The sequence below is a fragment of the Sebastes fasciatus genome, chromosome 1, assembly GCF_043250625.1.
Source record: "Sebastes fasciatus isolate fSebFas1 chromosome 1, fSebFas1.pri, whole genome shotgun sequence".
Classification (NCBI taxonomy): domain Eukaryota; kingdom Metazoa; phylum Chordata; class Actinopteri; order Perciformes; family Sebastidae; genus Sebastes; species Sebastes fasciatus.
The window spans coordinates 15,359,612-15,387,019 of NC_133795.1; the positions used below are offsets into that span (position 1 = coordinate 15,359,612).

Below are 27,408 nucleotides of genomic sequence, written 5' to 3' on the forward strand. Positions count from 1 at the left end.
TAAATATGATTCTATAAAAACTGAAATATTTTGTGAAAAATACAATGACCTATATTAAATACTAACAAATATACAAGTTAGCCATACTGTTTTTGTCCTCTAATATTGACCAAATAATCAGTTAACGACGATTGTGGCTGTCTAAATGAGTGAGAGGTGTTGTCTTTTGTTCTTTTTTCTCGGGTGAATTGTTTTTGTGTTTCAAATAGGGGTGACCAAACAATTTAGCATTGCACTTCCAAAAAGACTCTTCAAAATTGACGCAGCAGAAGCTGAGAGATCCCGAATTTTAGTCCCAAATATATTGTAGGTCGAGCTCCAAAAACGGTGGATACTACACTTCCCATAATACAACTCGATAGCTCATACATAGTTAATTAAGTAAATGTGTAGTTCCAAGTTCAAGCCCTGATTACATCATTACAGGTTATTTTCTCAAACTTAAAGACCCAGTGTGTAACGTTTAGGGGGATCTATTGGCAGAAATGGAATATAATATTAGTAAGTATGTTTTCTTTAGTATTTAATCACTTGAAGATAAGACTTGTGTTTTCGATACCTTACAATGAGCCGTTTATATCTACATAGGGAGCGGGTTTTCTTCACGGAGCCGGCCGCCATGTTTCTACAGTAGCACAGAATGGACAAACCAAACAGTGGCTCTAGATCGGGCCATTCGCGCTTTCATGTTTTCGCGTCGGCCACCGTAGTTCTCCTACTTCTCCAGTTGGTTGCAATCTGCAACCTCACCGCTAGATGTCACCAGATCCTACACACTGCTGCTTTACAAAAACCTCCCTAAATAGCCACAGAACATATTGAGTCGTACTTCCCATGATCCAAGTTCCCTTTTAAATTATGAATTTGTCACTGTGGTAAAAAAACAAAAAACAAAGATCAATCTGATGAATTAACTACAAGAACTGCAATATTCCCCGTTATTATAAAATAATATCAGGTCAAACTGCAGACATGTATTACCCAGTTATATTGGCAAACATTCACAGTAATTCACAGTTATTTGTTGCATGTTTCTGACCTAAATATGTCATGTAAAATATTCATGTGCACATATAGTCTTTATTCCAAAGAAGATATTTAACACAACTTCTGTTTTTACTTTGAGTTTCCTCCCTATAAGGTTTGCGGTTTAAACTTGTTTTAAAGTCGTTGATCCAAATATCAAATTAATTTGTAAAGGATCATGGAACTCCAGTTTAATTGTAAAAGTGAAAAAAAATGCTCATCAACTTGACTTTTGATTCATTTTCTAGACGGGTTAATGATGAGGAGACGAGCAGAGAGGGAAGAGAAGTGGTTGCCCCCTGAGGAGAGAGATTGTTTAGTGAAGAAGAGATATTTTATGCATGTTTTATCTCCAAAAACTAATTATTCCCTCCCTCTCTTCTTCATTCTTTACTGTCCTGCCTCATCACCTGCAAACCCAAATTACTATCTCCAGTTTCCTCTTCTTGTAATTTTAAATTACATGCAAAATCAGTTCTGCTTCCTAAACATTTTAACCCTCTTAACATCTTTTTCCATTTTATTCCCTGTTGCAATGATCCATAGACATCCAGATTCCTCCTGTGCATCCTCACTTCCTCCCTCAGAGGGGACAGACAGCGAGGCAGGGAGAGAGAGGAGCAGGAGCTGCCCATAAATTGCTTTGGGAAAGGAGAGAGGGAGAGACAGAGCAGATGCACTGGCAGGAGCAGAGTTGAGGGTTTTTTCTCTCTCCCTCCTGTCTCTCTTTTGTTGCTTCCGTACAGATAAAAATCTGATCCACGTTGGCAAGGACCACCACCACCAGCACCAGCATCACCTCACTGCAAGCCTCTCATCCCCAGCCTGTTTGCCGGAGCTGGATCCAGTGTGGAGCTGGTTGTGCGGCAGGCTAACGGAGGGCTAGCGGGGGGGGGCTGCGAGGCTCTGTGGCAGCGAGAAGAGGAGGAAAAAAAGGGAGGAGGGGCTGTGGTGAGCTGGTGGGCTTCCTCTGCCTCACAGACACATTTTATTGACTTGCTAATTGGATGAGGCACTCGGAGGAGAGGATGCGGTGACCGAGAGGAGCTGCTCTCCAGAGGAGGGATACAGGCACAAGGAAGCATCGCTTGGGATGCGTAAATCTGGCTTCTTCATCTCTTTAAAAAAAAAAATCTGGAGAGATAACAACAGATGTTTTTCAGCATCTCCCAGTGACCCTCACACCGTGCATACATAATTTTATGCATGACATTGTCGAATGGAGGCTCCAGCTGCCAGACGCTTCGTGACAAGTGAATGATTTCCATTTTGATGTTTTTGCACCCTGTTTTTTTCTTTCTTGGACTCATTAGCTGGGGCTCTTCTTTTTTTTTTGTGACGTTCGATATGAATGGTAATCTGATGGCGAGATAAATTCTTCATCAAATCAAATGTACAAGGAACTGTGCCATGGATATTCCTCAGAAAAAAATGAAGGTATGATACGAGCAAAAGCCAAGACACATACTGTAGTAAGGGGGCATTATTCAGCCAGTATTAATGTTAGTCCCTCTAGTCAAGAAATGGATCAACCGAATGTATTGGCTGTTGCATAATTCCAGGCTGAAATCTGAGGCTGAGACATCAACACAGTGAAAAGAAACGTCTCCTCACAGCTATCCGTGTGTCTACATGTCAGATTTGCACAGAATAAATGAGTTATAAGAAGCAAAGCACAGCAAAGAGAGGTGAGGATTATGAATGAATCAGTGGTAGAAACTAGTAGTATCGGTGTGCATTGAAGAGGATTAATAGAGGCATTAAAAAACAGTCTAGACTTGTTTCACCACTGGGTCAGCATTTTAAATATATTCATGAAATTTGCAATTCGAAGCATTCCCTCTTTTTTTTCACTGACTCTTCATGTCTTTATTGAAGGATTTTAAAAGGAAACTTGGATTCCTGTCAAGTGCAGAGGCCTGATATCAGACATAATCAGCTACACAAGGTTTGATCTGCGTTTGATCTTGAATTTTAAGATTTTCTCTTTTCTCCTCTGCTCCAGTCTTGTCCCGGTTGCCATGACTGAGGTGTGGAGGTCTGGCTAGGTCAGAGAGCAGGTGCCACTGTGCTGAAGTCTGCTGTCCCGATGAGCAAGGCAGGCAACCCACAGAGACGCACCACCTACCTCATTTCCCTCACTCTGGTGAAGGTTGAGGCTGTGCCAGAGGATGTAGCAGGGAACCAGAGGGAGGCTCTTCCAGAGGGGGAAGGGAGCCCTAAGAAGGAGGAGGAGGAGGTGGTGAGCAATGCCCCTGAAAAGGAGGAAGGACCTGTACAAGTGGGGGAAAAAGAAAACACACAGGTGAGAGAGGAAGTGGAACAGGTGCAGATTGCCAAGTATGGCAGCCCCATTGAGAGCTGGGGGAAGCCTGAGAGGAGGGAAACTCAAAAGGACATTGTGTCAGTTGGTAAAAGCAAAGACACTTCTTTTGTGCATCCACCTGTGCGGCAAATGGTCAAAGTGTACGGAGGGACTACCTCTGAGGGAGCCGTCCGCAGAGAGGGGCCTCGCTCGGACGCCATGCGCCCCAAGACGGAGCTCTACAGAGAGCCTCCCATGCTGTACCTAAAGGGTGAAAATGGAGCAGACCTGAACAGCCGCTCACGTTGCAGCCTCCCGTTTTCCATCCCGCCGCAGGTCAGCCAGCGTCCTGAAGTCCTGATGAGGTCACACGCGGGAGGCAACTCTGCATGCTGGAGAGAACTCAGAGAGGCAAACGCAAGCCTGTATCACTCTGCCAGGACTTTGGATCGAAGGGACAACCGTTTCGGGGACCAGTCCCCCTTAATGGCAGGGACGACTCTGGGGCCTTACAGGGCGTCCTGGGCTGACAGCGACGGCAGGGGCACGCTCATCCGCCCCGGAGCTCCCGTCAGCGGAGGATTTTCAGGCGTAATGAGCAGGGACAGCCCTCAGGGGGAGAGGTTTAAGACGGTCTCCGTTTCCTTGCCTGCACCTCCTGTCACCGACTCGTCCAGGCCTCAAAGAAAAGGAACAAGTCGTACCCTGGACAACAGCGACCTACATTCCCTCCCCGAGGACCTGAAGAAGGGGAAGGATGGTCAGGCAGGAACAATCCAGCGCGCTCCTCCCCGTGACAGAAAGATGCTCAAGTTCATTAGTGGCATTTTCACCAAAAGTACAACGGTGTCAGCCAGCGTCAGCACTGCACCTCCCCTCTACCCGGCTGTGGAACGGGGCTCGAGTGAGGAGGAAGGTAAGGCCACCTCACGCATCTACTGCACCGACGGGCTCTTTATGTAACATTTACACTTACACAACATTTCTGTTCACATGTCACACATGTCTTCTTACTGATTACGAGCCCCACAGTGCTGCACTCACAAAATAAAGTGGGAAATCATAACAAAGATGGCAGTTGGTCACATGAACCAACAGGTGACAAAAAAACACACCGTCACATCTGTTGTTTCATTTCTCCCATCGGTGCTCACGTGGGCTGAAAAAAAGCGACTACGAAGACCATTTTATTTAACACAGGCTCACATTTATTATCGTTTACATTGCCCTCTCTGGAGTTGTGTGAACCAAACATAAAATATGCCCCCACTCAGTCCCAGTAATGCTATAATGCTCTTCTAATTCATTCATTTACTTAAACATTTATTTCACCATAGTTGCTGTAAATTACACACAGTTGTGATATTCAATTATCAGGTGAGCACACATTTATCATGCTTACTGTCATGCAAAGTGGTTTTGAATTGGCTGTAGCACCAAAATAAATTCAGAGCGATCTGTGGTTATTTGCGATTAGAAGCAGATTTAAACTAACCGATGTGACTGAAATCCCGTCTGAGATCAGTTTCTAGGTAACCTTTCATGTCTTTGAAGGATTTGGTGAAACAGTTCTGCGGTTTCATCGCTGCTCTGAGCTCTCAGTGTATCTTAAAGTAATTCTCAGGGCCACACAATAAGTTGCAATAACGACATCTTACAATGTAATAATGAGGTGCTCCTTTGAAACATAACACAGGCCCATAGAGGATCCTCCATGAAGGGAATAACAGCAAATGTCCTCTGATATCAGTCAGGTATTAAAGGTTAACAGTTGTTAAAAGAACAGATATGAGGAATTTATCCTGTTAATATTCAGATTTCACTCCATTATGGCACAAATGGTTAAGCCATAACTCGGATTCATTATTGATCTAGCGTTGCAACAATTAGCTGATTATTTGTTTATGTTTTGGTAAAAGAGGTTGAGCTTCAACAATGGGATTCACGGTGGAGTGCTAGATCCAAAGTCCAATAAACATAAAAAAATGTGATAGGGTAGCACGTCCCAGATTTCAAAATCAAGGGGGACAAAATACTAACATTTCACTTATTTAATTACGATAGACATTAAACAAGTGAAATGTTAGTATTTGTCCACCTTGATTTTGAAATCTGGGATGTGCTACCCTATCACATTTTTATGCTGATTATTTGTTTATTGGCTGAAAATTAATTGACAAAAATTCATGTTTCTCTCCTCTCAAATGTGACAATTTATTGCTTTTCCTTCTCTTATGTGTTAGTTCTCAGTATGTGGGGTTTTTATTAAACTTTTTATGAAGTTACTTGAAAACGTCACATTAGATTTTAGGAAATTGTCATGAGCACTTTTCACTGTTGTCGGACATTTCATAGACCAAACAATCGATTACTCGAATGGCCAGATCAGCTGATAACGAAAATAATCGTTGCAGCCTTTTATTATTTATATTAACTTTATTAACGTTGCAGACAAAGTCGCAGATTTCATGGTAATTAGGTGACAATTAGCAAGTAACCTATTTGAAATTTCTTTGGAATTACTGCCAAATGACCTCAATATTTACCTCAAAATGTATCGAAAATTACTTTATTATAAACATTATTTAATAATTATATGCTAAAATAGCATATAATCGTTAAAATAGAGCCCTTAGGCTTGAGAAGCGGCTGCTCTTCATCGTTGGTGGAAAACCAAAACTAATAGAAGACACTTCTGATCAGGCACAAATCTCACCATTGTGTGACTTACTGTCTACACAAATATAACCTGGTAGCTAATGTAATGATTCAGGGAGTTTTTAAAGAAATTTCAAATAAGTTATTTGCTAATTATTATCTATTTATCAGCAGACATGGAAATAAAGCATATCAATTAACTTTGTATTCTTTTCCGGGATATTTATTAAATAAATTACCAGCTATTGGGAAATAGCGGAATATAATTATTAAATAATTTTTATAATAAAGTAATTTTTGTTAAATTTTGAGGTAAATATTGGGGTAATTTGGCAGTAATTCCAAAGAAATTTCAAATAGGTTACTTACTAATTATCACCTAATTACCATGAAATGTGCGGACCTGTAAAACGAAGTGTTACCAAAAATAAATAGAACAGGTTGTTCTTTATCAGCTTCATTGTACATTTCTATAAAGACCTTTTCAAACTTGAAAACACAAACATTGTAAATGGGCCCTTTTGTATTTGCTGTTGCAATGTATGTTAATGCAGTAACAGGAAGTAAACTTAAACCAAAGCTGTTGCCCTGGCAACTGAATGGCAATGAAAAGATCTATAATGAAAAGGGTTAAAACGTTGTAACCACAGAAGTTAAAAAGCCTTCTGTACTCTCACTAATGTCCTCAATGTTTCGGATCTCTGTTTTGAGGAATTCCCCAAACCCTGACACTCAAACAAATGGAAATGAGTTCAGTCTTGTCACAAAACTACAAAAACACTTCATGAAATATTCAGACGTCTCTGAAATAAAGGAAATGATGCAACTTTATCAATCTTTAATCTTTATTGGTATATTCTAAAGAAAATCATCTTTGACAGAGAGTGTGGTATCGGGGTAAGCTCTGAATAATTTGTCAGGAGTAAGTGGGACATGAATAATTAAGGTTGGGGATACACAGAGCTGTGTTCATCAGGGGAGCGAGGAGAGCGGGAACCTTCTACTTCCTGCTTTGTGCGTGGAGTTAATCAGCCCTCAAATGGAGCCCATTCATTCGCCGACGACGTCGTGTTTAAGTGTTTGTGAGCGGCAGAGTCAACATTGTGTCGTGTTGAACCTGTGATTTCAGCATGTTGTGTCAGTAGTCTGATGACAGAAACACATAATTGATCAAAGATGTATTTATAAATGATTGGTCATCATTGTGAAGGCAACACATCATATGTGTGCTCAGGGGGGGACATCGTGTCTCTATGCCTCTCTCACACGTCGCTGTATCCATGAGAGACCATTTATTGTATAGAGACCCGTGCTGGAGGCTTCTGGAAAATGGAGTTGCCATGGCAACAGCAAGCCGTGAGAGATGCTGTTTGGTCTGTGGCGTGACGCTGTTGATGGAGGTTGGGGGGTGGGTGGGGGGTTGCCCAAAGATGGGGATGAGGGAGAGTCGCGGGGGTGTAAAGTTAGAATCTGATCCGTGTCTCCCGAGTGTTGGCCGACGACGTGGCTCCGCCCGAGCTCATCGTGACCCAACAGCTTTTATGTGTGTGTGTGTGTGTGTGTGTGTGTGTGTGTGTGTGTGTGTGTGTGCACTTTCACATTCAGAGTGTGTTTACTGATGTGTGTTTGGGTACATGCGTCCACACTGGCGGTCATTTGTCTTTCTCTCTGTTCAGTCACATATCTGCAGATGGGTATGGTGTCCTTCATGGCTCTGTGTGTGTGTGTGTGTGTGTGTGTGTGTGTGTGTGTGTGTGTGTGTGTGTGTTTTATTGAATGTCCATTCACAGAGATAAGAGAGCCGAGGCACTCAAACCAGAATGTTTAGTGGACCCTCCCTACAAGGTTATCCTTAGCAAATTATTTAATGAACTTAAACCATTTGAAATGTATCTCATATTTGTCAATATTAGGGCTGTGTATTGGCATGAATCTGGCAATACAATACGAATCATGATACATCATATTGTGATACTGTAAACGAGGCGATATATAGTGATTTGGTAACGCTTCATTTTACAGATCAGCAAATTTCATGGTAATTAGGTGATGATTAGCAAGTGACCTATTTGAATTTTTGGGGAATTACTGCCGAATTACCACAATATTTACCTCAAATTTGACTTTTTTTAAATTACATTACTTTATTATAAACATTATTTCATAATTATATGCTAAAATAGCATATAATCGTTAAAATAGGGCCTTTAGGCTTGAGAAGCAGCTGCTCTTCATAGGAGGTAGAAAACCAAAACGAATAGAAGACACTTCTGATCAGACACAAATCTCACCATTGTGTGACTTATTGTCTACACAAATGTAACCTGGTAGTTAATGTAATGATTCAGGGAGTTTTTTAAAGAAATTTCAAAGAAGTTATTTGCTAATTATTATCTATTTACCAGCAGACATGGAAATAAAGCATATCAATTAACTTTGTATTCTTTTCCTGGAAATGTTTCAAATAAATTACCAGCTATTGGGAAATAGCGGAATATAATTATTAAATAATGTTTATAATAAAGTAATTTTTTATCAATTTTGAGGTAAATATTGGGGTAATTTGGCAGTAATTCCAAAGAAATTTCAGATAGGTTATTTGCTAATTATCACCTAATTACCATGAAATTTGCAGAGCTGTAAAAATGAAGTGTTACCTGTGATTTCTTTTTTTTTTTTAATCTAATTTGAGGGAAAAAATAATAAATAAATAACACACTGTCATATGCATAAAATCTGACTAAAATAAACTATACTTCGCCTTTACCACCTTGTTGGCAAGTCGACTTATTCTTTTTAAATGGAAACATGTTCTACCTCCAAATCACACTAGGTGGGTGAAAGATACGTTACTCTCCATTGGTTTAGAGAAACTTGAGAAACTGGGATGGAGAAATGTATAAAAAAAATAGAAGACTACTCATTTGCTTTATGATTTATGCAATCAGCATAGTTGGATCTGCATTTGCATTTATCACAGTCCCTGTAACATTCAACATCATAGCATTACTTTTGGTACAATCTGAGCCACTTTCTGCTACAAATCTTTGCAGGTAAACTATTAATTAAAAAATTCAATACAGTGTTTTTGAGAATCACAAAACATAATATCGCGATAATCAAGTGTATCAATATTTTCTTACAACCGTAGTCAATAGTGGAAAGAAATCAGCTTGTTTTAGGAATTGTTTCGATGATAATTTTCTTGACACCGGCAGTTTTATCTGTCTTATTCCACCTTGTTATTAAGATAAGACTGAGATATTATCTCTAGTGGAGGTATTCCATCATATTGTACTGGCTGGATCTCTCTTTATGTCTGAATATGAGAGACTTGTGATTCGTATTTCTTGTAGAATGTGGAACAGAAATATATCCATGACCTGAGGGTTAAATTTGAGTAGTAAAACTGAGAATACATTTGAACAGTTGCTGTGGTGCCGTAACTCCCACACTATGTCTCCAGTAAAAAATTGAACAAAAGCAACAAACCTCGCTGTCTATACCTCCTAATTTGACCTTTTTCCAAAGTCTTATTTGAGTATATCAGAGCCAAATGTGATAATGTACTAAACCCGCTGCTACACAATAAACATGCACAGCTGGTGGATCATTATGATCACAGTTAAGAGATGACGTAGATTTATTTGGCCATAATCTCACAAACGATTTATCATCATGAGACTTGGAACATAATGTAGGTTTTTGATATCAACACTTAGTCCTTATCAGTGACACCAAAGCCAGCAACACAAACACAGCTCCATTTGAGCTAATAGATCTTAATAATGTAAGAGTGAAAATACGATGAAATGAGGTTGCTTTGGCTTTTCACAGGGAGTTAATTTACAGTACACACATTTATAGAGTTGTTTTATATCTTATTTAATAAGTGGTTAGCTTTAGTCAACTTCTGATGCAATTCAAAGACTGTCAAGAGCTGACAGAGGAATGAGACTGTTTATCTCTGGAGATGCTGACGTCTGCTGCAACCTAAAAATGCTGCTCTGTAACTAGATGAGTCACTTGACAGCAGTTATCTTCCATCGTCATTTCATCATCAGAGCCATTTCATTTTTATCTGATACAAAATGATGTTGCACATAAAAGTAACCAAATTCACACTATTGATCATTCAGTATAAAAACATCCATTTTTACAAGTCTTTTGGTCCCGCGTTCAGCCCTCGAGACTTATTTTTAAATCACAAATGCAATGATTTCACATTTCTCAGTGCAGTTTCCTCTTTTTATGGAATACTTTAGAAGTTCTGATCAATACACCGTAACAATACCGGATGAGGTGGGTTGGTATTAAGACTCCGGCTGACTCAATAATGGACAATAATAATAAAAAACTCTCAAGCAAAAACTCCTGTATTAACATATCAATTTTATTTTAGCCTATTTGACTTTTCTCTGATGCAAGCCTGCTCCTTTCAAACATCTTTCTGAATCAGTAGTCACCTCCCTTGACTCCACAGAGCACCAAGTGGAATACTCCGTCTCGTTTCAGTCGACACTAACTTCTATAAAATTCATGAAATGTTGGAAACTGCACTGGGAACAAGATGAATTATCTCACCACAGCTGGCTGAATTCTTTTTTTTTTTTTATATTAATACAGTTTCAAGGCTGAATAGTAGAATAAATGACTTGTTAGGAGGTTTCTTTTTGCAGAGTAACCATAATAAAAGGCAAAAAAGTGGCGTGTTTAACAATGTTTGGGTAAACAGTATCTGGCATGCTCACTAGCTCATTTAGACGTGCACATTTGTAAACTTGATTGAATTTTCTGGGTGCTCACACTGTGACTGTGTGGGAGCTGCAGCCTCTCAGCACCCAGCGGGAAGCTTGGACACCCTGATGCTCCTCACTGTGTGGCCAGCAGTCAGCAGTGAGTCTTTTAAAGGGACACTCCAACATTTTGGGAAATATGCTTCTTTTTCTAACTTAGCCAGAGTTAGACAAGGAGTCCAGTACCAACTTCTTTTTTGTTCCTTTACAGAAATAGATTTAGGTCTTACTTAACTTAGCACAAAGACTGGAAGCAGCCTAGTTAGCTTTTCTAAACCAGTGACCAGAGGTATGCTCCTCATTGTGAAGTCGCCTCCTTTACACATTTCACTCAACAGAACCCAGGTGACTCATAGATGTGGTGACTAGTTTGAATGCTAACACCATACAACATGTAAAGTTTTGGAGTTGTTGATGTGTTTTGTTTGCTATATGTAGAGGCTATCCATTTTTTTCCTGTTCACAAGTGGGCTACCTCTGGTTCTGAGAAGTGAAGCCAATGCTGAAGTGCCTTAAACTTGCAACCTTTCTAATAGCCAGCAGGGGGCGACTCCTCTGGTTGCAAAAAGAAGTCTGATTGTATAGAAGTCTATGAGAAAATGAGCCTACTTCTCACTTGATTTATTACCTCAGTAAACATTGTAAACATGAGTTTATGGTCTCAATCTCTAGTTTCAAGTGTTCTTCAATACAGCATGATGTTTATTTAGTAAGTTACTTAGTACAAAGCAGTTAGCCCAGATGTTAGCTCTGTTAAAAGTATCCTGTATCTCGTTATATAGCAAGTTACCAATACATTTTTTAATCAATGAATCCCCTCCCTCTTTTTTGTTTTCATTTTCTTTCTTCAGCTACGTGCACCAGCAGTCAAGAGTGGACCATGAACCAAACTGTACAGGAGCTTCACCTGGTAAGCATCAGATCACAGCCTTTACAAACTGGCAAGTGGGATTTAATGCTAAATTAATATTTTCTCTCTATATATATCTGTGTGTTTGTGTTCTCCAGGGTGTTTTGGGAGGTCTGTGCAGCGGGAAGTCGGCTCTGGTCCACAGACACTTGACAGGAAGTTACCTGCAGCTGGAGAGCGCTGAGGGTTGGTTTCACATGTCCTCATCTGCAACTTTGATGTGTGTTTGTCCATGACAATAGAGCTTAATAACATTAATACTGGCTGCATTCAGTTTTGGTGATCCAGGGTGTGTTATAAATGTTATTAATTATACATGTGAATTTCCTGCTATAACAAGTCAAACTACAGACTGTGAAAAAGATCTAGAACAACCCTTGTTTGTTTCTGCTGTGTATTTGCAGGGCGCCAGTACATTAAGGACGTCCTGGTTGATGGACAGAGCCACCTGTTGGTAATCAGAGAGGAGACCGAACTCCCGGTTGCTCAGGTGGGTTTGAACTTGGTTAAAGGTGCTATTGATAACATTGATAACATTCAGCCACTAGATGTCGCATTCTCCCTCTCCCGTTCTATTGCATTCACTTCATAACAGGTCGTTGCCGGACACTGACCGTCAATCTCTGTTTTTTATCTGTTTTTTCCACACTGACGACCCAGAGATACCTCATGATACTTACGTTGCTTTACTATTGGCTCACAAGCCTCGTTAGAAGTGGGAACCAAACGTCAGATATCTTCCACAGACATAAACAAAACATTCATTTTGGACCCGCTATAATGTTTAAAATGATTAATTCCCAATCATAGTAATTTTTTTCGGAAAAGCTATTCTTTTATTTAGCACCTTTCTAAAGTCCAGGGCTGTAGTCAAGTCCAGCTTAATCGAGTCCAAGTCAAGTCCAAGTCCAAAGACAGTTGAGTCAGAATCAAGACCGACTCCAGAGCAAATCGAGGCCTGTTCAAGACCACAATAGGCAATAGTGTCTTTCCAATGCTAATATAGTGATTAATGATTTAATGAGGATTGACAGAAATAATCTATCTATAAACAATATTGATCTATCTTCTAACATCAAACTAATCAATGCATAGAATTTAGGTTTGAGGACCATTGTATTCTAACGTTACATTCATAAACCATAAACTGATCTCAAATCAGCAGCCAGGAGCAACTTGACCAGTTCTCATAGCCGAACCCGAGACCAAGGCAAGTCCGAGTCCAACAAGCCACGAGTCCGAGACAACTGCAAGACTTCAAAAAAGTGGACTTGCGTCTGGACTCGAGTACTACAGCCCTGCTAAAGGCTCTGTAGATGTTATCAATAAGACCTTTAACATGGACAACTGATTGATGTAATCTAGTCCTTACTGTCAGCCTAGCCTGTGTATTTTGACTGTACCTCTTCTTCTCCTTCCCTCTGTTCAGTTTACATGTTGGGTGGATGCAGTTATCTTGGTCTTCAGTTTGGAAAACGAGGCCAGCTTCCAGGAGGTTTACAGAATCTATCACCAGCTCGCTCTCCACCGGCCCGTTTCTGAGATACCCTTCATAGTAGTCGGGACTCAGGGTAAGACACTCACACACATCATGTACTTTGATTCAAATGTTTGCAGAGGCGAACAAATATTTGTGCTTCTTCTAGACAAGATCAGCAGCACCAACCCCAGAGTAATAGACGATGCCAGGGCCAGACAGCTCTGCTCTGATGTGCGGCGCTGCACCTACTATGAAACCTGTGCAACGTACGGCCTCAATGTGAACAGAGTCTTCACTGATGGTATGTGTGCAGACCAGCAGAGCGTTTAGGATTCTGCTGCAGAAGAAGCAGAAATATGAAGGTTATGATTTTTTGTTCCATAGCTGCTCAGAAGATCATGGCAGCCAAGAAGCAAGCTGCTTTACTGGCTTCCTGTAAATCTCTTCCCAACTCTCCCAGTCACTCTGGAGGCTCCACTCCAGTGTCGGGTGTTTTTCCAGGACAGGTAACACCTTTACGGACCATCTGTTCCACCCTGTCTGGAAAAATGGCACAAAGTTGTACCATTTAGCCAGTGCCTTCTCTTACTGAGTGTATTGCATAGTTTAGTCTTGCTGTCAGGCTATTTTTAAAGGCTGTCAGCACGCTGTTGTAACAACTCTTTTCTGCTCAATTATCACTTCATCGCCCCCTCCTGCTCCGGCTCTTTCTTCTCTTTAGGCCAGTAACGGTGGTCAGAGCAGTGATTACTCCTCATCACTTCCCTCCACTCCTGTGATCAGTCATAAAGAGATCGGCAAGACAGTGAGAGGGGAGAAGCAGGACAGTGCCACGCCTGGGTCAGTCCGCAGCGCCACACGGAGACGCACCTCCAGATTTGCTGTACGTACCGGTCAAGGGATCGTTATTGCATCCTTTCATTTCTATACTCTGTCGCTTTTCTGCTTTTTTCTTTTTTTTTTGATAAATAAATAAATAAATATCAGTACTGATGCATTTAGAAACTGAAATATACAGATAGAGCACATTTAATATTTCCACTTTTCACTACATTTCGGTGGCTTGTACCAATTATCTTTTCCAAAAGAAATCGGCTTCGTAATGTATTTTTTTTAGAAAACTTATATTCAGAGTAGTTCTTGATTGAGCTTTGAATATAAATATTTTACCCAAAAGAATAATTTATTATCAGGGGACAATTTGCCTATAGAACCCTCAACATAATATTTAAAGGTGTAAATGTAAAATAAATATTGAGTGGCCAATTTTGGATATTGGTCCACAACCTTGCAACATATGCAACATATTTGTTTTATATTTTTTACTTTACGTTCTGATATTAATTTGGCTGTACCGTGATTAAATGGCTTTTATTTGTCAAAACAACAACAACAATTATTTTCAGCTAAGAAGAAGAGGAGGGTGAAGAAAAAGTTACTTGTCAACCTGCAGATAGTTGCATTCTCTTTAATGCTTTATATAGTTTGAAAACTAAACCTTTTTTCCAAACAAATTTGTCAAATTACATATAAGAAAAGTATTTTATAACTTAGAAATGGCCATCACTTGATTTGGGATTTGACTATGAAACTGGTTGAGGTCATCAGGAACCATATAAAGAACATTCACACCAACTTTAGATCAATGTGGGGCTGAATGGTGAATATAATATAATGTAAAGTCTGTGGCCGTAGCTTGTAGTCATTTTTTTCTTTTATTAGTAACTCAGTTTTTGACGAGTCTATTGCTAAAACTTGGTGTGATTATCTGATATTGTATTTAGAAGATTACTATCATCACTACAAGTGACCCCTTTTTGATCCATTGTTGATATAAAAATATTGATTATTGCAGCTTTAATGTAAGGCTGAATGGCTGATATTCAACTAATATAGCTTACATTTAAAAGACAGCTTTTGCAGTCAGCAGAAACTCACATTTCCCAATTATTTTTATGGCTTTATAATAAAATGCACGGCAATAAGGAAAACTTCCATAATTAATGAGGTCTAAATTATATTCTTTACCACATTCGTGCCTCTGACGCAGTTCTTGCTCCTCTTGTACTTTGTCCAGGGTCGGAGAGGCAGTGACTCAAACAGAAGGAGTGCAGACTGCAAAGGAGATCTGGGCAGTGGACGCTCCATTCCCATCAAACAGGTAGGACACAGACTTCTTGCAGAAACAAACATGATGTATCTAACGACATTCTGCAGAGGACATCACACCAGCAGACACTTCAGATCAGATGTGTGAGAGCAGTTTCATCAGTGATGAAGTCTTGTGATCTACCATATGAGCCTGATCAATAGGATAGTGGGTTTTTCTGGCAGCCAGCAGTCATCATGCTGCCGAAAATGTGCGAGATGAACACACAAGACATTTGCAATAAATTCTCACTCTTTGAGTTTTGTCACCTCCATCAGGGCATCTTACTGAAGCGCAGCGGCAACTCGCTCAACAAAGAGTGGAAGAAGAAGTATGTGACGCTGTCCAACGACGGCATACTGTCCTATCACTCCAGCGTCAATGTGAGTCAGCGTGTTGACACAGCTCTAAGGCATTACGCTGCTGACGGCTAGAGGTTGATGTGTTATGGCTGATGTTTGGCTTGCAGGACTACATGCTGAATGCCCCCGGGAAGGAGATGGACTTGCTGCGGGTGACGGTGAAGGTGCCAGGAAAGCGACCGCCTCGTGCTGTTCCCGCCTGCGGCCTTCCAGTCGGGCTCAACGGACGCGTCAAAGACGTGCCGGGACCTGAGGGTGTCAGCCCAGGTCAAAGAATAAACATATATACGGCTGTCACGATATCAGAATTTCACTACACAATTCTTGTGGCCAAAAGAATTCACGATAACAATATTATCGCCATACCTATAGAAAATAAATAATAATGCTGTCAGTCAAATTCATCTTTAACTTTGTTTATTATGCATTTTGTCTTCTCGTTTTTGGCAAATGAATTGCATTCAAAATATGAGTGTAGCTGTTAGTGGAGGGAGGCGAAGCAAGAACGGAAAGAAACGGAAATGATTGACTGATGAGGCGCTGGATAATTTATTATCACGACACCCCTAATGCCTTTTTCCTAAATCTGTGCATAAGCATAAAAGAATAACAAAAAAAACTGCTGACTTTGCTTATACAAATGGCAATGACCTGGCATGGCTCTCCACCCTCCCTGGTCCTTTTCTTTACGGAGCTTGGGTGCATGTGAGCAAGGTGAAATGTAGAACCGCATGACCCTGAATAGTAATGAGCAGGTTTAGAAAAAAAACAAATCATAAAATATGGGATTTGGGGGAAAAGCAGGAGTCAGAAATACAATAAATCCACTGTTCTTTAGATTTTAAGACTTTCTTTGTGAAGAGGGGTCAAGCCTCTGTACAGGAGAGGGGGAAAAAATTGCAAGGGAATGCAAAATCATTGCAAAAGGACAAAGTAGCATCATAAGGGATTTCACAAGTTTTGCAAAGGCGTCTGAAAGACTTCAGGACTTCTTCAGTCGTTCTCTGTATCTTTTATTTCCTGTGGAGTTCAGACAGAATCAGTAATGCATTTCCTTTTTATTTCAGTAGCTCTGTTTTACATTTGATGTTTGTGTAAATCACTTTATTATTAATTGCATGCTTGCAATCATCTCTTTAGTCCCCGTAAGCGCCAGCAGCCTCCTGCAAGTGGAGGAAATGGAGGGGCTGGGTGGTGCACTGTTCCTGAGGAGCAACAGAGGCGTGCAGCGATGTCCCTCGACGCTATCTAACCACGCTCAAAGTGTCGGTCAGTAATGGACCTTTGTCTGTGCAGATATTTAGCTTAAAAAACATGCGTGTTTTGTACCAGATGAATGTAATTCGGTATGTTTTTGTGTGATCTGGTTGCCAGACTCTGCAGTCGAGGGTGTGTCCAGCTCCTCTTCCACCAAAGATGTAGGCTCGTCCTCCCCGCTGACGGACAGGAAGAAGCATCGCAGGAAGAAGAGCATGAACCAGAAAGGAGACGCAACCATTGGCCAAGCAGATGGTAAACTCCATGACCTCCATATTTTTATTATATTCAGCATTTAGCAAGTCAACAATAAAGCAACAATCACACTCTGATAATTTTGATATAATGTTAATTATTTAAAAAATAATAGTAATAATTGATATCTAGTTTCAACATATAACATTTATTATTTCCTCTCTTTCTCTCGTTGGCTTTTCTGTGTTTCTATCCTCTCATGCAGCCAAGCGCAAAATGTGGAAACTTAAAAGCTTTGGTAGCTTAAGAAACGTAAGCAAGACAGGTAATGTTGATCTGTCACGTTGCATCTTTCAGACTCTGACCGACCCTCTGCACACGTCAGTCCGTCCGCTTGTGTTGCTGTTCTTCTGCTTTCCTCTCACATTAGGGAGGGACATTATACTGTATACTATCAAGCGTTTGTTGTAGAAAAATTACACATTTTGTCCACATGTATGTACATTTTAGCATGTGGTTACAACTCAACAATTCACTAACATAAGAAGACTTACTTATGCCTAATAGTGATCGGACATGGATGCAAACTAAAACTCTTTTTAGTTCAAAATGTTAACAAAGTAATGATGAAATATCTTCATTTGCAAGACTGCTTTAGCTTTCCAAATGGGCAAAATAATCACTGACGGAAAAAATGTTTTTTGTGTCAGACGAGGATAACTTCGACTTCCTCATCGTGTCGAGCACCGGCCAGACGTGGCACTTTGAAGCCCAGAGTGTGGAGGAGAGGGACTCCTGGGTCCAAGCCATCGAGAGCCAGATCCTAGCCAGCCTGCAGCTGTGTGAGAGCAGCAAAAACAAGGCAAGAATGAACAAAAGGCAGCGATGATTTAAGTGACAAATGACATATACGTATATACTGTATATATATATATATATATATACACATATATATATATATATGCAACACAGGCTCACGGCAGTTTGTAAAATAGTCACAAAATTATATCTACTTTATTCGTGTACATAGACACAAATTTCTCTTTTTTTCATGGCGCTCAGCATGACGTTCAACAATGTCTTCATACGAATGTCCAGCAACATGTGATGCATGTGTCAATTTCCGCTCCAGTCTTTTCAAAATAAAACTACTTATTTAGGTTTAGGAAATGATCGACTTTGTTAGGCTTAGACAACAGAACTACTTAGTTAGCTTTAGGGAAAGATTAGGATTTGGCTTAAAATAATAGTACCATAACTTAAGTACGGAAGTTATGGGACAAATAAATCAACTTTGACTTCTGGTTTCACACAGGATACAAACACAGGTCTCCTCAGCGAAACTCCTGTTTTTCTGACCTCCTCCCTACACGGCGTTCACCACTCTTTATACTTTCAGGTTCACAATTACGTGGATTACATAAAAATGTATTTCGTGCTGACCATCACGCAAAAAATGTGAAATTCGTGTCTATGTAGACGAATCAATACATTAAATTTCCAGACTATTTCACAAGCTGCTGTGCGAATGGGCTGATATATTATGAATAGTTTCATGTTTCATGCAGAGGCGCAAATGCAGCTGCAATGCCATTTTGGTACAGCATAAGGTGCATTTTAGTATTATGTGGCCTCAAGTGTTCCTGCTTGCATCAAAGAGGGCAGAGTCGTACACTCGAGGTTGTATTTATGCAGATCAGGTGCTGTAGCGCAATACTTGTGCCCATATTGGCATGAAATAGTGTCTGTATTTCCATCTGCTCAAATCAGCTCAGTCTACAGAACATTTCTTTAGGCTTTTGTTGGCAGAGACACACACACAGAATATAAGTGCTCAGCTGCTCCACACATTTATTATTCGACATGAAATGTAAACTCAAATTTAAAAGTGACATTATGTGCCCTTGGAAGTAGATTTGGAGGGCTGTATAATCATTCTGTGTGCTGTGTATTTGCACCCTGGGACTCCTGGAAGAGAACAGTTTTCTCTCAGGAGAAGCTGGCCTAGGAAACTGTTACTGCTGCTACTTTTAAAAGGGATGAGGGCAGCTAATGTGATTGGCCATTACCAAAACCCACCCCGTCTCCACAAGTGGATGTGGCTAAAACTAACAGTCTTGTCCACTAATGGGCTGTGCTGGTTCCTGTTCTTGAGTGGGGAGTACGTCCGGGTGTGGAATTAGTTCAATCATCTCCAAAAATGATAATTGCCACTATGATTCTGAATAATTACTTAAATCCCATGATGCATTTCTTTGTAAGTGTTATGGGAATTGTATGTCTTAGGAGGCTGAAACCGATAATTTTACAGCTTTAAATGATCATAATAATGATTAAAGCCATCTACCACTGCGTTCTCTCTTCTAATCATGGTTATTAGTAATAAGAGCAGTTATCAGAGCTCACATCACAAAGAGTTAGTTTGCTGCTCTTTATCTCACTTTACCCATCTACTGTGTGTTTTCCACAGGCTCGCAGGAACAGCCAGAGTGAAGCGGTGGTTCTGCAGGCGATCCGCAACGCAAAGGGCAACAACTTCTGTGTCGACTGTGATGCTCCAAGTTAGTGACACACATTTAGAGCTGCAACAATAAATCGAATAGTTGTCAACTATTAAATTAAAGGCAGGGTTGATGATGTTATCCAGTATACACTATTTGTTATATTGGTTGAAATGGTCTTTACACCCCGACAGCGATCCATTACTTATGAGCTCTGAAAAAGAGCCGGCATCTATAGCTGCTGTAATCCTGTAAAAACATCTACCAATCACTGCCTCGAGGTCCGCTTGGAAAGAACCAATCAGATTCATCCCTGCTCGTACTCTACCCTTGGCGTGCACCAGCCTGAACTCAAAAGGCGTCGCCGCCGCATGTTTACTGGAGAATGGAAGAGAAAACTCAGCCCTGCAGTAGCACTGCCGCGGTTATTTGTTATGAGGAATCGTTGTTGAGTTGAGGTCCTCTCTCCGCTCTGTGTCTGTGAAATAGTCACGATGCGACAGTGGTCGTGCATGTGTGTGTGGGCGGCGTTGCCTTGGAAGGAGCCCTGAGGGGAGGGGGTGGGTTTAGACTCCTGAGGCGATGCTACTTTCAAAATATGCTAGCTTTCCAACATCGTCGACCGTATCTTTAATATTTTGATAATAGATTAATCGTTTGAATATTTTTTCAGAAAAAAAAGTCAAACTCCTCTGATTCCAGCTTCCTAAATGTGAATATTTTCTGGTTTCTTTACTCCTCTATGACAGTAAACTGAATATCTTTGAGTTGTGGACAAAATTTGAGGAGGTCATTTTGGACTTTGGAAAACACTGATCTACAATTTTTACCTTTTTCTGATATTCTATCGACCAAACAACTAATCAATTAATTGAGAAAATAATCAACAGATTAATCGACAATGAAAATAATCGTTCGTTGCAGCCCTACACACATTAATAGCTTTTCACGGTCTTATCTATGTCTGGTTTTGGAACATTACAGGTGATTCACCAACATCTAAAAGGAGCTTTCCACATCTTAGTCCGTCTAAAGAAGACTACCTTTCGTCTATACATGTGTATATTGGCAATTAACATACTGTATTTTGAAATACTGTACTTGTTATTAGTTCAGATGTTGTAAAATCACAAAATATCACTGAAAGACAAATAACAACATGGAATTACTATCTAGTTTGCATGCGAAAATCACAGCATCTGTGAGAGAATCACAAATTAACAGTTCATGTACCATCACTCAGACACAATCTGTGTTTGTTTGTGTGTGTGGGTGTGTATTACTCATGTTGTTGGGACATAAATCTGTTTATAGATGTGCTTTCCTTTTAGGGATAAACTGCAAGTCCCCATAACGTAAATTATTATATTTTAGGGGGAAGACTTGGTTTAAGGTTAGGGTATGGTTAGGTTAAGGTAAGGTTAGGTTTTAGTTATGGTTAGGGTAAGGGTTAGGATTAGGCAAGTAGCGGTTATGGTTAGGGTTAGGGTAACTCTCCAGGAAATGAATGTAAGTCAATGAAATGTCTTCTAAAGTGATGGAAACAGGACTGTGTGTGTGTGAGTGTGTGTGTTTTCTGAATTTTAACATATTTCTCATATGCAGGGGGAAAATAGTGTTATTTTTCAGTATTATTGTTTCCATATTGTGTCATTATTTAAACTTGCTGACTGCAAAGTTCAAGGTCATTGTACCACACAGGGTTGCACAACAAAGCGCAGTTATAGTCCTTTATGCTACATAAGAAAAACAAAAAAGCAAAACCATGTTTTATGGTGGAGTTTGGAGAATGAGACCTCATTAAACTTATTACCTAAATGCTTCACTGAGTCTGAACCGTGTTGTCATCCAGGCCTTGAAATAACTTTTTTACTTCTGTATGAAAAAAATATCTACTACAAAATTGCATCAATGTTAATTGCAAGATAAATGAACCACTTAGGAAGGGACGCACAAACTATACTATATACTAATGATGAACCGTAGCTTTTAGAAATGTAAGCAAATGTCATTAATAAGCCCTATAATTAAAAGCAGTGTCTTAGATATGACTAAACCAAAAAAAAATAGATCAAATGCTAAAGGTTCTGTTAATGTTGGAGCACCTTAAAGGGCTTTAACGTTTCAGGGGAAAACAATGTTTGGCACATTGGCCTCAGATTAAACAGCCCTGCTTTAAAACCTTTCCAAACAGGATTTCACACAACTTCAGTCACTTTCATGGCGTGACTTGGCCAAACTGGCACATCTAAATGCCACACAGCAAACTCAAATGGTAGAAATCAGTCAACCATATTATGCACGTAGTTCAGTTGAGCCTGATTTGTTGTTTATATCCTTCTTCTCCAAGATCCAACCTGGGCCAGTCTGAACCTGGGCGCTCTCATATGTATTGAGTGTTCGGGGATCCACAGGAACTTGGGGACTCACCTGTCGCGTGTTCGCTCGCTGGATCTTGATGACCTGCCACGAGAGCTCACGCTGGTTCTCAGCGCCATTGGCAACCACATGGTCAACAGTATATGGGAGGCGCGCACGCTGGGCAGCCGTAAACCAGCACCAGATGCTACACGGTAAAGACCATAATGTTATGAGATGTGACACAAACACTCCTGTAGTTCAATGTTTTATAGTTTGCAGGCATGAGCCGCATACTTGATGTGTCGTGTTATGGAGGACGGAACCCGCCAAAATTTAAATAAATAAATAAATTACTCGATAAATAAATAAATATGTCATCAAATGAACTAAAATATATATTAAAAATAAATGTAGGCATTAATTAATTGATAAAATGTGACATAAATGAATATTTCTGTTTTAATTTGCTTCTTTATTTATTTATATTTGGATTACTTCCCCTATCTATCTACGCTTCTATTTCATTTCCCCTTTTATTTATTTATTTATTTATTTTTAGAATAATTCTTTAAGTGTATGTATTTATTTTTGCATTTTTTTTAATTAAATTATATGTATTTTGTATTTACCCCTATTTATTTCACTAAAGGTATTTATTTCTGTATTCTTTTCCTCATACATTTATTTATACATTTCCTATTACATTTCTTTTATGCTTTTATGCCTTATTATGCAAATGAGCTGGCTGCCATTCAACGTGTGTCATGGAGTCAGAGTGCATAGATAGACTATATGCTTATAAGCAGCTTATAGTTGATGCAGAAATAAATAAATAAATGCAAAAATTAATACTTCAATTTAAAAGTCAATAAAATAAATAAATAAAAGGGGAAATTATATAGAAGAGTAGATAAATAAATAGAGAAGCAAATTAAAACAGAAATATAAATTTATCTCACATTTCATCAATTAATTAATGCCTACATTTATATTTAATATTATTTTTTGTTCATTTAAAGGCATATTTATTTATTTATCGAATCATTTACTTATTTATTTTTTATTTTGCAGGTTCCTTCCTCCATATTATTTATGTGTTATTTTAAGTTTCAGTAGAAATAAATTGTTAAATTATGACTCTTTAACAGGAGAAAGACAAGAAGCTGGATATGTATCTCGCTGCATATTCATCATTTGTCTTTGCTTTCTTTTGCTTGTTCAGAGAGGAACGGGAGTCGTGGATCAGGGCCAAATATGAGCAGAAACTGTTTGTGGCGCCGTTGCCCCCTCCCACTCCTGGCGAGGGCCCAGACATCACACTGTCTGGCCGTCTTCTCCTGGCAGTGATGGAGCACAACCTCCCCAAGCTGCTGCTCCTTTTGGCCCACTGCACTAAGGAGGACATTAATGCCCCTCTCAGCCTGGCGCTCTCCTGCAGGTCGCTCCTAGCGCTGCGGCTGCCCGGCTCTGCCCTGCACGCTGCCTGTCACCAGGCCGATGTGGTGATGACGCAGCTTCTTGTTTGGGTGCGTTTCCCTCCTTCTCTGTCATAGGAATCAGTAAAGGTGTGGATGGTCATATTTATCTCACCATGCTTAAGAGTACAGTATCGACAAGGTGTGAAATGATTTCTTCTCAGTGTGAAATATCATGTCGAGTTATGCTAAACTGGCATGATAATAAATGTTACCCTTCAAGAACCTCTAAGTAATTCCTCTCAGCAAAAAACAAAAAGCTTTAAAACAGATGACTCAGCAGACCACTCAAGGTGATCTATAAGTGTGAAAGGCACTAAAGCTTACTGAGCTTGTTGGATAATTTAAGACAGGCTTGTCAGTTTGAAGTTGCAATTTATTCCACATGATAAAGACGTCCTTAAAATGTTGAATGTCACATAATGTAATCTGTTTATTTATCTTCAGTATGGCTGTGACGTTCGGCACCGGGATGCTCAGGGGCAGACGGCTCTGGTTCTGGCTCGCAACGCCGGCAGCCAGGAGTGTGTCGACATCTTGCTCCAGCATGGCTGCCCAAATGAACCGCCGTCCTCCTTCTCTGTCGCCACGACAGTTGGCTTTGCAGCGGCCGCCACACCCAGCTTCCCTGTTGCCATGACGCCGAGCCTGACGGTTGCCACGACACTCAAGATCTCGCACAAGAGCGGCGGCACCAGCTTGAGCTACAGCACCTCTAGGAGAGCGGTGTCATAATCGAAATGTGGTGTGGTAAAAAGTGTGTGTGTGTGTGTGTGTGTGTCGCTTTGCCCTCATACTGTCCTGTACCTTCACACAGGACTGATGTTGCCAGATGTTGCACTCCGTGAGGTTTTAAAGGGTGTGTGTGTGTCAGGGATGAAAACACACACTGGTAATAACGTTCAGTCTGCTAGAATGATTTAACCAAAAGAAAAAGAGATTTCTACGTTAAGATAAGAGAACACGACGTTACATCCAGATGCCCTCTGCATTGGGATTCAATAGGAATGTATTGCACTGTGTACCAGCTGGTATGATTCATATTTCACCGTGCAGTCAATATTCAACTTAATTCTCCACTCAAGTTAAGAATGGGAATTTGCCTTCGGCCTCAAAAAGCTTATCTGAGCATCTGGGGGCCCAGAAGTGAAGAACTGCAATAAGTTTACGATTTCATAGACAGACGTTAGACGCTAAACTCATCCAAACTTTATTGACAACGAATGTCACTTTTAAATCCAGAGTGCATATTATACTGTGTGTACGTTCAACACAGCCGGTCGTTCAAGTGCATAAACAGTGTTGTGTAAAAAAAAAAAAAACTTTACAGTGGCTAAAAAAAAAGAGAGGCCGCTTTAAAGATAATCAAAATAACTGTATAGAAATGCATTGATAAAAAATATTATAATTCTAAAAAATTTAAAAGTGCTTTGTTATTGTATGATTTGTACAGTCGGTTCTGTGTATAAAACTCAAAGGGTTACTCGTAGCTGTTCAGAAATTTCCTGTACAGCGTCTTGGTTTTCCTTTAACAACCACTTGATTTGACATCCGAGACTGAGATTTCTATGTTTTGTTGTTTGTACCACTGTGTGTGACATGAACACGGTACATGACGTGTGCATTACGACTCCAGCAGCAGCAGCTCATCATCAAGGCGAGTGTAATACTAGACGATGTGTAAATGCCTTGATTTTGATTGAATGTATACAAAAAGAGATGGTTTGATTTCATTACTTCAAGATGTTTTCTGATACAGTTTTGGTGGACTGTCGGGGCGTTTTTATTTTTTAATTAACTAATATTATTCCTGCTGTGACTACTAGAAAGTATGGTTTAATAGATCTGCAAAGGGTCTGATCTATAAAACTGGGCCTTTGAATGATTATATTTGTAAGTGGATGAAAATGTAATAGAGGAATGTTGACCAATTTAATATGTTTAAAAAAGGCATAAAAAAACAACCCTCCTGCAGTACTGTATGTATTTTTGTGTTAATCTGAAGACTCCGCTGAGTGTACATGTCTGTGATGTAAGCATCTCTCTCATTTGTATTTTTTTACTCATGCAATGACTCATAGAGCATTCATTATCAATACACTAAGGCTACTGCCCAAGCTGTGGTGGTTTGTACAGAGTTGTGTGTGTTTTTCTGTGTCTGGGCTCAGACCTTATTTGATTTATTTTATTATTTGTTTATTATTAACAGCAGTCGTTAATGAGGGTGAGGGAGGCTTCGGCAGGCGGGGGCATCATGCAGTATAGTTGCATCACATACTGTATATGCTGGTGGGCAGAGGGTTCATGTTTTCTGGACAGGTGGAGCCAGAGCACTAACACTCAAAATTTCATTTCATTTGAATGTGAGATCTTCTGGATCAAACCAGTTCTCGTTAAAGGCGCCTACTGGCTTTGACCTACTTCTTTCTAGGTCGATGTCATGGACTCATTTTTATTCCATAACACCACGGCTGAGGTGGTTTCAGTTTCACGGATTCACAGTGATAAAGTGATTTTCGTGGGCCAACACATATAGAGACAAAAGTGACATGATATGAGGATGTTTATATATTGATGAGATTTATAGATGTTGATGTTCAGGAACTATATTGAAATATCAATAAATATAAGGTCGGTATACATCGTAAAGGAAGAGTTTGACCCAAAACACAATAAACCTTCTATTTCTTTTTACCTAAAATGCTATCCATGTTTCCAAACAGACATGTTGTCAGTGGCATTTGGTTTATAGCTCTCAAAAGTACCAAAAGGAAAGAAAATATACACAAAATAGAGAAAAATCAGCAGCAACAAGGTTGTCCCTAATAAGAGATGGACCTCGTTACCTCTAACAAGGAGGTCGTGTTTTTGGTTCAGTCTGTTTGTCTGTTTGTCGGCAGGTTTACGGAAAAACTACTGGCCTGTTGTCATGGAACATGGTGGAAGGGCGTAGCACGGGAAGAACCCATAACATTTTGGAGAGGATCCGAATCATTTTCGTTAAAGGTGCTGTATACGACACTTAGAGTCTGGGCCGGGATTACCAGCGGCTCTGACCTCTGGCGCTGCAAGCAAACATGGAGGTGCCTGAGCCAAAATGGTGGCTAGTGGTGATAGACGTGCTAACGGTGCTAACAGTACGCTATCAGCGGTGAGCACAGTGCAGAGTGGAGAACCAGTGGGACATGGGAGGGACTCGCATGCGTGGCCGACCTGGCTACCAAAACAAAGAATAGAGAAACTCGGACAACACACAGATGGAATGTGACTTGGCGCCATTACTCCACTTTATTACACGGCTTTGTTGAATACTCGATTCTGATTGGTCAATCAAAAGTTATTTCTTTATAGCAGACCATTGCTATGTATGACAGTTGTTGCTATGGGCGCAGTTCTGATGTCGGACTCTGGCGGACCGCTTTTGTGTCAAATTATTGATTTCTTTAGTAAGTAGTCGTGTAATAAGTGGGATAATGTACAGCTAGCGGGTCATTATTGTAAAATAAACCCCTTCAGGCTGATGCAAGACACCTCCACTGCTATTAATCCAGAAGACTACAAAGAGTTGTGTTGAAGCCACTGGTACACATTTTGACAGGTCCTGTTGCTGCAGTAAAAGGAGCCACAGTAAAGTTAGAGTTGACAGACCAATGAGTGGTAAATACATCAGCGCCAACATTACAAGGATCTGTTTCATTCAATATAAACTAATAAAAAGCATTTTGGACTTATTTTAGAGTTACTCTCACAAGCTTGTCCCTCGTCTGACTCAGCTATTAAAAGTGAAATCCTCTTGATAATCTCAGAAAGAGATTCAGGAATGTGTGCCAGGAGGACTGGGACAGGGGACAGGGACTAAATAAGGACAAAAATGAATGCTTTACCACTGAGAATACATTTCAGAGGAACACATGCACTGCAACGAATCACAAT

At 40.1% G+C, this 27,408-nt stretch overlaps 1 protein-coding gene across 1 annotated transcript; it reads left to right on the forward strand.

The window, feature by feature from the left end:
* The first annotated feature begins 1,088 nt into the window (after positions 1-1,088).
* LOC141765855 (arf-GAP with GTPase, ANK repeat and PH domain-containing protein 1-like) lies at positions 1,089-25,612 on the forward strand. The gene is made up of 20 exons (XM_074632113.1): positions 1,089-2,463; positions 3,032-4,247; positions 11,637-11,695; positions 11,794-11,881; positions 12,100-12,185; positions 13,125-13,266; positions 13,342-13,476; positions 13,560-13,681; positions 13,897-14,058; positions 15,253-15,336; positions 15,603-15,707; positions 15,794-15,953; positions 16,827-16,955; positions 17,061-17,198; positions 17,404-17,463; positions 17,849-18,000; positions 19,609-19,699; positions 21,990-22,212; positions 23,223-23,526; positions 23,923-25,612. Exons 2-20 carry the CDS (start codon positions 3,116-3,118, stop codon positions 24,208-24,210), a joined length of 3,660 nt encoding a protein of 1,219 aa, XP_074488214.1. The 5' UTR covers positions 1,089-2,463; positions 3,032-3,115; the 3' UTR covers positions 24,211-25,612.
* The last annotated feature ends 1,796 nt before the right edge of the window (positions 25,613-27,408 follow it).